The sequence below is a fragment of the Protopterus annectens genome, chromosome 2.part0 (assembly GCF_019279795.1).
Source record: "Protopterus annectens isolate FY-2018-M chromosome 2.part0, PAN1.0, whole genome shotgun sequence".
NCBI classification, from domain to species: Eukaryota; Metazoa; Chordata; order Ceratodontiformes; family Protopteridae; genus Protopterus; species Protopterus annectens.
Window position 1 is genome coordinate 972718265 of NC_056728.1, and position 13784 is coordinate 972732048.

At 41.0% G+C, this 13784-nt stretch overlaps 1 protein-coding gene across 1 annotated transcript in view; it reads right to left on the minus strand.

Moving 5' to 3' along the window:
• LOC122792799 (extracellular matrix organizing protein FRAS1-like) overlaps positions 1–13784 on the minus strand; it is a 4352848-nt gene that overhangs the window by 4278431 nt on the left and 60633 nt on the right. The window contains exon 3 of the mRNA XM_044060368.1: positions 6998–7090. Coding sequence (XP_043916303.1) covers positions 6998–7090 — 93 coding nt within the window. The remainder of the gene's footprint in view (positions 1–6997; positions 7091–13784) is intronic.

The following is a 13784-nucleotide window of genomic DNA, read 5'->3' on the forward strand; positions in this document are numbered from 1 at the left end:
GAGGGGAGAGTGAAAGTGAGTCCCTTGTTGTGGTTGCAGCCCTCTGCCCACCAAAGGAACTCTGTCCTTAAGCAAGGAATGATAGGAATCATTGTTTCCAGGTCCTGAGAATGCTGACACCAAAGACTTTTTATGTACCACTGAAGTTTCCTCATATGCAGTCTTGCATATGGAATTAATAGAATGCAAGAGGCCATGAACCCCAGGGCTTGCAGTATTTTTCTTGCAGATAGCCGGGTTTTGGTGGCCAGTAGATTGAAGTAGTTTGTCAAATAAATTTGTTTCTCTGGAGTGAGGAATGCCATCTGGGAAGTTGTGTTCAAGCTTGCTCCCAGGAATACAGTCTGTTGGCTGGGTACCAGCTGTGATTTCTTTTCATTGATGGTGTACCCCAGTGAAGTTAGAAGTCTCTTTACAAATGCCAGGTGCTGTAGTAGCAAGTCCTGACTGTCCGCCTGAATCAGGCAATCATCCAAGTATGGGTAAATCTGAATTATTTTCTGCCTGCAATATGCAATGGCTGGAGCTACGCACTTTGAGAATTCCCTGGGCGCTGTAGATAAGCCAAAGGGAAGTGCAGAGTGATAGTGCATACAGCCTGCTCTGAAGCGTAGGTATTTCCTGCAAGATTCCCTTATGGGGATGTGCAGATAGGCTTCTTTTAAGTCTAGGGTTGCTAGCGTAGGAAGCAGCTGTTGGCCAGTTAGCATTTTGAATCTGGAACCACGAGAAAGGTGTTGAGAATAGACAGATCCAAGATAGGACGCCAAGAATTTTCTTTTCTGGGAACCAGAAACAGTCTAGAATAAAAGCCTTGACCCCTTTGTTCTGCTGAGACAGGTTGAATAGCCTTGATACTGAGAATAGAAAGTACTTGCTTTGGGCCTCTGCCCACTGGTTTGGGGGGAGGTCTGGCCATCCACTTAGGGTAAGGAGAGTGTGGAAGTGGAATCTGTATCCATGGGAAACAATGTTTAAAACCCATCTGTCTTGGGTAATGTATTTCCAGTTTTTGGCATGCAGGGCAGGTTTCCCTCCTAAAGCTGCAAGTTTCTCCGGCAAGGCTTGGAAGAGGCAAGGATAAGTCATTGTGCAATTGAACCATAGGATGGTGGCTTACTACTCCCTGCTTTGGATGTGGGAGCACTCCATTGCTTAGATCTGTGCATAACCTGAGACTGAAGTCTTGGTGGTCTGCTGCCCTGGGCTTGGAATGAGAAGGCCTGGAAAAGACCAGTTTTTTGAAGGCCAATGCCTATTGAATCTAGGTGGCTGTACTTATAAGAAATCATTAACAGTTTGCATAGATTTAGCTTTCTCCTCCCTTCCTTTTGAGGACGACTTCTGCTTTACTGCCAAATAAACACTCTTGGCTTAATGGTGCATCCAGTAATTTTTCTTTGACATGATCTGGCAAGTTTTGTTCCTTAAGCCAAGCATGCCTTCTAAGAACAGACCCAGCAACAGCAGCCCTGCAAGATGCTTCTAAGGCATCAAACCTTCATTGCAAAGTATGTTTACCAACTTGGTTTACAGAATGCATTAACTCTTGTAAATCTTTGTGTTCTGCACTGTCAGGAATCAACATCATTTTCTGTTAAATTAGCTCCATAATATGCTGTTGCTACTTTAACATATGAAACTGTCAATTTAAAGCCATAATGGCAAGAGTAGCAGAGGTGTATACCTTCTTACCCCATCTGTCTAAAGCCCTAGAATCCCTGTCCGAAGGGGTAGGATTTTTGGCAGTTGAAGCCTTAATGCCTTTAGGTCCCCAGGAAATGGTCTCTGGATCCGCAGTAGGATTCTTAAAAATGAATTTGTGGGAGTCAGGTACTCCATAGTACCTGTCAGGTTTCCTGGGAGCTGGAGGCAAAGTATCAGGGGTAAGGCTGGACTCCGAGAAGACATCATCTACAATTTCCAGAACAGGAGGGATAGCTAGAAGCCTGTGCTGAAGCAAGTTTAAAAATTCCCTGAGTCTCTTTTTGGACTGAGAGTAGTCCTGGCTCTCCCAGCGGAAATGCTCTCTAAGGGTATGCAGGGTTTCACCAAAAGAAAAATCTTCTGGAGGGGAAGCAGAGGGAATGGAATCCTCTGCATCAGAATCCTCATAGGTAGATAAGGGTATGTCCTGGTAATCACAAGGATCAGAGTTATCAGATTCCTGATCAGAAGAATCAGAAGGAAAATCAGTTCTTGGTCTCTATGAGGGGGAAGGCTGACTTCCCCTAATTAAGGTAATGAGGTCTAAACATTTGTTTTTGTGGCATGTGGGCCCGAGAATGCATTTTGGTCATTGGTTTCCTAGGCGTAGTGCGAACTTTAGGCCTGAGAAATTCGGTAGTTTTGGTTTGAAACAAAGTCGTCGGTTTAATGAAAATCGGAAGGCCTGAATACACCCTCAGAAGCTGGTGTCTATAGAGCGGCTCCGGACCCATCCAAGGTAGAGATATCTGCAGGTTCCATAGTCGAAGAAGCAACTCGCGGCATACTGGACTCCGAATGGGTCTCAGTAGAGGCCTGCAAATCTGCAGAAGTGGGTATCAGGGGCTGTGAAAGCGCCTCAGTGAGTACCAGTGGACTGGCGACTAGCTTAACGGTAGCATCGTCGGCAGTATTGGTCCTATGCAGTGTGTCTCTGTCTTTATCCCTACGTTTTTCAGAAGATCAGTAGTCGGGTGGCTTATTGAAGCCTTATCAGAGTACACAGATAGACAGCGAAAGAATTAAGCTACAAAAATTGCCCGATGACAAATAGTTCAGGTGTTGAAAAAGGCACAAAACCGAAAGCAAGGGACGTCATGGTCTGGGCCTAAACAGGTGACGCAGTAAAAATGAAATCTCTGTGAGGTATTTGCTTTCCACAGGCGAGACAATTATTCATTTTTTCTGACATCGGTTAGAGCAAGAAAAAGGGATCCCCAACGAGGTACTTAACTTTTAGAAGAGTTCAGGTCTGAAACTCGAAAAACAAAAATTTCAGGAGGCGGCCAACCGGCACTTGCGAACTGCTTCTGCTTCGGACAACGCACGGCAAGAAAGACTGATGTAATGGCATCGGCTGCATGTTTTATACCCCTGACGACCTGACGTAATGGAAGAAGCGACAGCATCTGATGCAGAAATCCCAAGACTCTGGTATTCAGGCCGACTTGAGGGCTACCTGCTGGCAGATAACCCAAATGTGATGACTGCAACAGTGAAACACGAAGAACATCTAGGGGTGATTCAAGAATCCATCAGTCCCTGGGCCTCCACAGTGGTGCTGGTGACAAAGAAGGATGGCAGCACCAGGTTCTGTGTGGACTACAGGAAATTAAATAGACACACAGAGTCAGATGCTTACCCCATGCCTAGGACAGATGAGGCCCTACAGCAGCTGGGTGGGGCTAATTATCTTACAACCACTGATCTTACCAAGGGTTACTGACAGGTGCCCGTGACTCCCAGTGCTCGAGAGAAGTCAGCCTTTGTGACTCCTTTTGGCTTGTATGAGTTCACCAAGATGCCCTTTGGGATGAAGAATGCCCCAGCAACTTTCCAGAGGCTGGTAGATAATATCCTAGCAGGAGCAGGAGGATTTGCCCTTGCTTACCTAGATGATCTTGCCATCTATAGCCATTCCAGGCCAGAGCATCTTCAGCATGTCAGGGAGGTGCTGAGCAGACTACAGAGGACAGGGTTGACCATTAAGCAGAGCAAATGTCAGGTGGATATGTCAGAGGTCTCCCACCTAGGACATAGAGTGGGGAGTGGTAAGATAAGGCCAGAACCTGCCAAAGTGGAAGCCATTCAGGCATGTCCTGCACCTGTTACTAAAAGCAGGTGAGGGCATTTTTAGGGATAGCAGGGTACTACAGAAAGTTTGTCCCCAGTTACAGTACCATAGCTGCTCCCCTCACAGACCTGACAAGGAAGAACAGGCCAGATAAGGTAGTGGACCCCAGCATGTAAGCAGGCATTCCAGGAGCTTAAAGAAGCTTTGGGAGGACCCTCTGTGTTAGCCAGTCCAGATTACAGCAAATAATTTGTTGTGCAGGTGGATGCTTCGAACCATGAGGTGGGGGCTGTACTTAGCCAGACTTCGTCAGAGGGAGAAGAGCACCCAGTGGTTTATCTCAGTCGTAGGCTCCAACCCAGGGAGGAATGCTATGCAGCTGTAGAAAAGGAACGTCTAGCCGTAGTGTGGGCACTGCAGAAACTTCAGCCTTATCTGTATGGAAGGAAATTCACTGTTATGACACATCACAACCCCCTACCGTGGTTAAATAGAGCCATACAGCAAAATGCCAAGTTGCTAAGATGGAGCCTGGGGTTGCAAGCATATGATATGTCTGTGCAGCACCACAGTGGGATTAGCAATGTCAATGCACATGGGCTCTCAAGACAGGGAATGGGGTAAGGTATACTCAGATAGACCTAACTCCCTCAAGCAGCGTTTCTCAAGGGTCACTTGAAAAACTAAATGCCAAGTTGCTAAGATGGAGCCTGGGGTTGCAAGCATATGATATGTCCGTGCAGCACCACAGTGGGATTAGCAATGTCAATGCACATGGGCTCTCAAGACAGGGAATGGGGTAAGGTATACTCAGATAGACCTAACTCCCTCAAGCAGCGTTTCTCAAGGGTCACTTGAAAAACTAAACTGAGTGCTCCGGGGGGAGAAATGTGAAGGCTGCCAGCCTAGCAAGATAGAATTTTATAGATAATTCTGTCATTTTTAAATATCAATGTAAGCCACATGCTTGTTGTCTTACATGGTAAAAATAGTGTTACATGTGGAACTGGAAAAATGTAACAACAGTGCACTCTGCTGTAAGGAAGCTAAGTCAAGCATTTTATGACTGTCTTTGACCTTTAAAGTTGGCTCCAGCCTGTCTAGGTGAAGGAATTTTTGCTATTGTTTTAATGGCCAGAATTTGCATACATAAATGTCCTGTATTGCTCTGGTTTCTGCCCACATGTGAAGAATCTAAATGTAGTTTCTGTTAGCCTGGGAACCCAGGGAAGTGTGAAGAATGATGTAATGTGAACCAGGAATGTGATTTTAAAAACAGAGAGAATCAGAGACCATTAAACATTTTTGTCTTGACCATCCAACACCAGCACTGTCTAGCTCTATATGTAAGTTTATCTTAGACTTGTGTATCCTCTTAGAAATAGCTAGAAACTAGAAAGACTAGACTGTTTTTCTGTGATGTCAGAACTGTACTACTGATCTGTTTGAAGTATTTCTCTGTGATCTCTGAACTCTTGACTAGCATTGTGTAGTAAAAAGTATTGTCTTGTGTTTTTATTATTAATTATTAAATATTTTTAAACCTTTCAACTGTGGCTGTTTTATGTAGAGATAATTTAAGCTCTAGAGTACATTGCATGTATATAGTGATCCTGTACCGAGTCACTCTAATAAGCCTTGACTGTTTAGTCACACTTACCAGTTGGATAACAATATTGCGCAGTAGGATAATAATATTGTGCAGTAATAACTGGACACCCTTTTAAGGGCCTTTGAGTAGCTGATAAATATTAGTGGGTGGTGGCAGCTGATACTACCGTATAGTCTGGAAAAAAGGGGCACCGCTGGAGAACCTGTGCCAGCCTTCCCCAGGAGTGTCTGTGTGGTTGTATAAACTCTTCTCAAAGTGTGTATGTGTGTGTGTGTCAGCTACTTGGGCAGGGCCACGAAGCACCGGTTGGACAGAGAGGGTGCTGGAGGTTTTAGCTTGCCCACTAGCTTGAGATCTGGACCCTACAGCTGTGCCAGTGGGGAGACTTATTGAGGACCTGGACAGCAAGGGAGCGACCAGCCCCGGACTGACTGATCTCTGTGTACTCTTAAGGGAAATTGCACTTTACTGTGTGTATTTGCTATCCTTTCCTCCTATATGAGACACCCCTCACTGGTGTTAGTGGTGAGGATTGAGGCTCCTTGATTGCTGGGCCAGGGCACGGGCGTCACAACGTTCACCAAACAAAGATGTCATTTTACCTTGCCAACTGGCCTGGGTCGTATCTGAAAGGGTCTACTGAACAGTGCATTTACCCAGTTATCTGATATAAAAATAAGCATACGATGAAAGTAAATTCAATGTTTGTCAAAAGGAAACAATGAAGCATTTTTGTAAGATATCACAGAACAAAAGTTTTTTGAGGAACAGTAAGAAAATATGCAGTAATGAAAGTATCAACACAACAGCAAATTATTTTGCATAACAAATACAATGCAAAAAAATGAACATATAGCAAAACAGGAAAGGAAATTATTTTTCTGTACATCAGTTTTGTGGAAAGCAAGATACAATGAGTTGATATAGAATAAAAAATGGGAAGTTAATTACATTATCAAAGAGTAAAACCAAGAACAAGTCCACCACTATCCCAACAAATGCGTCCTTGAGGTAAACGTCAAACAAAAATATGAAACACTAACGCATCCAAAGCTGAAATCACAAACAAAAACTTTACTGTGCACAAACACGCATTTGTTTGTGCACAGTAAAGTTTTTGTTTGTGATTTCAGCCTTGGATGCGTCCGTGTTTCATACATTATCAAAGAAATGACATTCTGGCTGCGGATGAAAGGATAGTAGAGTAAAAAATAAAATATGCCAAAAAATAATTAAAAAGGAAGTAAATGAAGTATGAAGCTGTCAATATTTACATAAGTTTTGTTTTATGAATAAAGATCCCCATATCTTGATAGTTGTCATGGGACTACATTTATAATGTCTATTGGCTGAAACACCAAATGACAATAGCCTCGTTTACATCACTCACTTTCTAATATTAACCATTATCATCATCTTGTATTAAACTGCAGCTTTAAATGCAGTGATTTAAGTGCATCATTTACTTAACAAATAAGCAGCAAATATGAATGCATGTGTAAATATAAAAAGTATTTATATTCATGTAAAAATGACAACAGCAGCAAGTAGAAGGGCTGTGTTGTTGATTTCCTTCCTTTACAACATACATTATATGTACTTACCCCATAAGTCTGTCCCTCATGTTGACAGTGACCTTGGAGTCTCGAGGTGCACTCAGGGCAACATTTATTTGGCAAAATTCGAAGGACCTCACCCTGATAGAAAAAAGAAAGCAAAACAGAAAATTACTGTGACATGTGCCTATATCCCATCATCTTCTTGTTAAGCTCGTCCTTTTCTAAATGACTTCGGAAATCTGAAATGACAATGTTTACATGAATTATCAGTGAAAGGTAGGCAGTGTTCACACAAGTATCACTATCCACCCAACACTGAGTCACCTGGCAATATCAGCTATATTTCATTTTCCAGGTGGAGATAAACGTAGGAATACAAAGCTCTGTTCTAACACAAAAAAAATATTTTAAAAAGGATGCAAGATCACAAACATCAGTAAAATGTTCAGCCAACTGTTTTCTTTTTGGGCACTAAAGGACTTTTTAAACAGCTTACTGTCAGCTTTTATTTATTTTACTCCTCACCTTGTTTACCACTCCAGTTTGCAATCAGCATCATGTAGGTTTTCATGCTAGATGCAAGACAAAGGATACAGCTAACTCCTTTAAGGTACATCTGACTATACAACACAATGACAACTCTGAATATTAGCCAGAGCTTTCTTTATAAAACACTCATTTTCATCTTTCAGACAACAATGGTTAAGTTCCTTTACTACTACAAGAACTCGTAGCTCGTTCAGGGAAGTTACACAAGTGCTCAGTCTAAGTCAGATTTCTACCCAGTTTCAAAACTCAATGGACATCCACATGCAGTGTCCCACTTAACAGAACATATATATGTTCCTGAACATGAAAGACAAAAACACACGTTATTCATCCACACAATGAACATGTAAGGAAAAACAGGATTTCTCCCATGCTTCATATTTCTACCACAGCACAACAAACTCATCAACTCCAGTCATACTGTGCCACGTCAGTGTCATCAGACTAACAAAGCCCTCTGTCTACTCCAAAGGGCTTAGTTCTTTTCTTTTTTTAAACACCTTTATTAAAATTATCACTTAAGGCACAGGCAAACATCAAGTAACAGAAAAGAAAAACCATAACAATTTCCCCATTTACCTACATTATATACCACATATCTTTTCCTTCTTTGAGACTATCAATCCAACATTACATAAATTGCTGAATTCCTTCCTTTCTTTAAAGCTCACCTCTAATCCTCCTGAACATTATTACTAACGTATTGTACCCACAAATTACATTGATTTCTATGTAGTTTGTTTCTTCCCTTTTCTAAAGTCCCCTCTCCCAGTTCTTTTACCTTTTATAATATTCAGTACTGCAAACACAGTTAGTTAAGAATTTGACTTCCATTCTCTAGAAATTGCTTTTTAGGTAGCCAGAATAATTAAACCCAATAAGGCTTTAATGTCTTTAAACAATTCAGATGCTGTGTCCCACCTCAGAAGAATCGTTTCCTTACTTACAGCAATTTGTTCACCCAATATTTCTGGCAGAGTATACTGTAGAGAATGTTTACAATCTGCCATCTCGTTATACTCTAAACATATGTTCTCAATTACCTTTTCCTTCCCCATCACCCCTCCAAAAATTATAATCTACCTGAGGAAAACTCTTTAAAGTCTGCTTGGGGTATAAAAATACCTCTGCAAACACTTCCAAGCAAAGTTCCTAAGCCCTCTAGACTTTGGTGCATGTCTGAGAGACGGACATTCACAATATTTTCCAACCTCCTCTGATTGACTCTTATAGCTGTCATGCAGTATTTTATATGTCCTACCAATTATCTCCTTTTTAACAGCAGATTATATTTTACATTCCTCTAAAAACTCATCCAGGGCAGATATTTCACTTAAGATTCTCCTATGCCTTTCTCCTTGCCTGCACTCCAATATCAGCCCCTGGCAGGGGATGAGTTATTGAACCCATCCCACTCTTTTAACTTGCTCTCTCTAGTTACTTGCTCCCAAACACATTGGCTCAAGTTGCCAATTTTCTCCAGTAAGTTCCAGCCCACTCGACTATTTATTGTACCCTTACTTTCAGTCGTCTCTATTGTCAAAAATATCCTTTCTCCAGTCTTGTGTTTGCATAATTCTTATTTTCATAAAACAAAAGTATTAATATTCTGTTAGGTTATTACTCTTTTTCTTAAGGCTCTGCATCCCAAATCACACTATTTCTTAACCCCCCAGTTTCATCATCATCAACCCTTTCCACTTTGAATTATAACCTCCTGCTTGTGATATGCATATGACCCCTCCCCCCAGCTTCATCATCATCAACCCTTTCCACTTTGAATTATAACCTCCTGCTTGTGATATGCATATGAGCCTTAACTAAGTAGCTCTAAAATATCCTTTCAAATCAGGTAACCTTAAACTCCCTTGTTCTACTGAAAGGATCAACTTTCCTCACCTAAGTTCTGCCCGCTTCCCCTCCCAAATAAATTCTTTAAACTCTGTTATTGTCCACAACTTCCCCTCTGGTTGAAAAAATATACCTGACCTGTATATAAAACTGAAGAGACAAAAAACATTTTCACTACTTGTATCTTACTAGCCACATTCATAAACAAGACCTTAAAGTTTCTTAGTTTTTGCATTTTTTTTAGTCTCTTCTGACATACACAGCTGCCATAACAGAGTCCTTTTTAATCCATGCTGCTAAACAGCTCATCTGTCAACAGTGCCCCCATAAAGGTGTATTCCTCAACCAATTTCTGTGTGGGTATGTAACTTAACAGCTATAACCTTTGTTGTACCTTTATTAATTTAATGTTCCACAAAGACTTGAATTTTTTTAAAAATGTTCCACAACACAATAATGCTCTTTTCTGCATTTATCAGGTACAAAATAAGTTATGCAAATAAAGCAAACTTTTCTTGATTACCATACCAATTACATCCTTGCATTTCTGAGTCCCTTATTTTCTTTGTCAACAGTTCTGAATATAAAACAAGGAGGAAATAGGACGTTCAATTCAAACACAACTTATGGAGGAACCCTCCCACTTTAATTCTGGCCTCTGATCTTTTCTGAGAAGACTCCATTACAAGCACTGCTGGATATTCCCTGCTCGGGGAAGAAAGTAAACCTACACTTTTTTTTGTCTCTGAGCTTCTTAAACTGATAGAGCTACTGTTTTTAACTCCTCCATTTTGTTTTCTGTTTTAAGAAATCTGTTTGGCCTGGTGTTTTTGTTCTATGTGAAAGATAGACATTTACATTATCTACACTGAGCATTTCACATTTTTTCCATTGGTTAAATTGTTTCTTGAGTGACACTTAAATACACAGTTAATTTCTGGGTCTCTCTCTTTTCTGAAAAGACTCCATTACAAGCACTGCTGGTGATTTCCTTTCCACCCACCCTCCTCTTCCTTGATCTGGTTTCTACATCTGGTGATTATAAACTGCCCATCCTACCGTAAATTGAATTTTATAAGCTCATTCCTTTCTACATTTCTGTTGATATACTGATTTATTTACCTTTCCTTGTGCTTATTTTGAAAAAAGTAAATTTTGCCTCATTGTCTGTTCTACTGATTTACTCGCCCTGAATTTATCTAGCTAGCTGTTGGATAAAGTAGTATATTTTTACACTCTAGCAAGCAAGCACTTTTCTGTGTTTTTACATCAGGAGGTCAGTGGATTTTCCATCTAGTGCACTGGGTGATAGCCTGGTCTGCTCAGGTAAAGTAAACACTTGACTTTTCTGCATGTAGTTTTATTGGCTGGAGGGCTTATTAATCCGCTTATCTTGCTTTTAGTGCCTTTACAAATTCTGTAAAATTGAATGGCTCTTGGCTTACTCCTATAAAGTAAAGTACTTTCATTGAATAATCAATCTTTTGTAATACGTTCAAAGTACACTGCTGTATCCCTCTCCAAGTTTGTTTGTGGTAGCATTTTATTCCTGATGCTCTTTTACTGTGCTTTTACATTAGGAGGACTGGGATTACTCATCTAAGATCAGGTAAACACCTACTGCCACATTGGAGATGGGAAGCACACAAAAGGGATCTAAGTGCAGTGATTGTATTAGCCAGAGGGCTCGGTCAGTTTTCTGTATTCCCAATGCTGGTATGAATTTGTCACATTTCCAATGGAGATTTTTGCAGTGTCAGTGCCCTGTACAGAAGCAAACATCTGGAAACACTGCTTATTTTCATTATATTGTGAAAGTTTACTATGCTAGTTAAATTACTATAGCACCCAGACTATTTGCTGCTCAGGGAGTATCTGATTTGACGCTGGGTAGCATTGCTGGCTACATTAGTTGCACACTTCACTCATCCGGTTACAAACACCCTCAATTCCTATTCATTTCAAGTACACATTAGGGCCTGCAGCCATGGATTGGCACTTTTTGCTATCTCTGCATCCAGCATGGTGGGCATGGGTATCCTGAAGGAATGTAACAATTGCCTTACTTACACTGACAACCACTTAATTCTCAAACAGACAAATACAGTATGTGTCAGATGTAGTTGCACACTGATATTGGAGACTAAGCTCTCACATTCAGACACAAAAGGCAACAAGCTGTCAGTGACTCACACACATTAGTCAGTGCACACAAAAGGACCATACACACAGACCCCAGTATGTGGAGGTGCTCACATGTAAACTTACCCAAACCTCAAAGGCCTATCAAGCGCAGTCATCAGAAACTCTGCATGCACACAAACAAAACTATTCCCATCACAACCCATAAAGCCACATCTCATTGTGCCTCAACAACCAAGCTCATAAGGCGAAACACTCCATGACCCAATATTGTGGTCATAGAAGACTCCATCATGAGACACATGTTGTCCTACTTACCCGGCTGGATAAGGAGGTGGTTGCCTGTCAGGGGCCAGGATTTGCCAGATCACACAAGCACTCAGGTCATTTACCGCTAAGTACAACTATAACTCAATTATAGTCCATGTAGGTGTGAATGATCTGAGATGTACCTCCTTGGACTATATGAAGACAGACAGGCAGGTATGACCCTAGCATTGAGCAACATTCTATCATCGCTAAGTATGATGCCACAATACCAGCAGAAAATGACAAATAATTAACTTAACTACTGCTGTCATTCCAAAGGGGTCCAATACTTGTCAGACTGGGAGGACATGGTTGATAGGCCCCCCTGCATTTCCAGGGTGGTCTTCACCTGCCACCTCTAGGCTTTCGACATTGGCCAAAACATTATCCACTCTTACAGTGCCATTTTTTTAGGCACTGCCAAACAGACACACTTTGCAACATAACTAAAGCTACTCAGGACAAGCTAATGGCCGTACTGCTCAATGCTAGGAGCCTCAACAAGAAACTGCACTACCTGGAAGCTTTTCTCACCTTGGAGGATGCTTATGTCTATGCAGTTACTGAAACATGGTTCAAAGCCACAGAAAGCACTCCAGCTGTGCATAGCTATAATGCCTTTCATTCACATTCATAACTGTTTGGAAAGTAAGAGCTAAAGGTGGAGGTGTATCTTGGTATCCCTATCAGTTGATCAAGTTTTCAGAAACTCTAACTCTATATGGTCGAGACCATATGATCAAGTTTTTGAAAACCTGAAGCTTTTGAATGAAGAGCGGTACAGTGAGGAGAGAGAAATGTACCATTTTCCTTACTGTAGTATGATCTTGGAGTTGGCATATATAAGTTTCAGGGGGTATGGGGGTACAAAACTGCAAAACATAAAGGTAGTTTTTTTTTTGTTTTTTTTTTTTTTTTTGTTTTTTTGATGTTTGAGTTTTTGAAGACTCAATCATATGGTCTTCGATATTTTAGATAATCCATGTCCAACTATACATGGGAAAAATCCATTACTATAACCAAATATTCACTTCAGTTGCTGCTCCAGTACCAATAAAGGACTCCCAGTCAATCAAATTCAACACTTTAATATCCATTAAACTAAACAAGCTTAAAGGATTTAGCACTTTCCTTTCTAACACAACAGAAACTTCTTCAGAATCACCTGACATTGAATCTAAAGCCATTTAAATACACCCAGCACCTTTCTGATTGGCTATTACATAAAAACCATACTAAATTTTTAAAAAGACAACACCAACTTCAAAATATGTTTAAAAATTCAAAATTTTCACGTTATAACATTTTACATATAACACATAGACATATGTATAAAAAAATTAGAAAACACTTAAAACACACTTAAGAAACTGGATCTTGTTCTATATTAATGTTAGTATCTGTTTGCCCTTAACTTAAGAGCTGGGGCTAGTGAAAGGTGGTCATTCAATCTAGGGGGGGACACAGGCAACAAGTTGTAATTCACAGGTTCATAGGTAGGTACTAGGCTATCTGCCTGAGGGAATTTATAAGCCTAGCCAGTGTGTGTCAGCTTTCGCCGCCTCACTGATTAATTAACTGAGCCTCTGTCAAGAAGAGACAATTAAGTGATCCCACGGGTGTATTTTCTGTTCCCCATCCACTCGTCAAGGTTTCTCTTGAAGAGTGTTAATGAGGGGCTCTGCCTAATGTAGTTAGGAATTTTGTTCCAAAGCATGGGAAGTCTCTGTGACAGGAATCTATCCCTCCAGCATGTTCTATTTATTGTGGCGAGGTTTAGCTCACTTGAGCGAGTGGCTCGCAGTGACTTGGATTTCTTTAGGTGGAGCATGTCCATCAATTCTGAGTTGGACATGGCTTTGTAAGTCAGGCAGAGATCACCTCTGAGTAAGTGATAAGCCGAGTAAGTGATAAGCCACTGAGTACAGCTGGAGTTTTTCCAGTCGGGCTGCATAGGACATATGTTTGAGACCAGTAATCC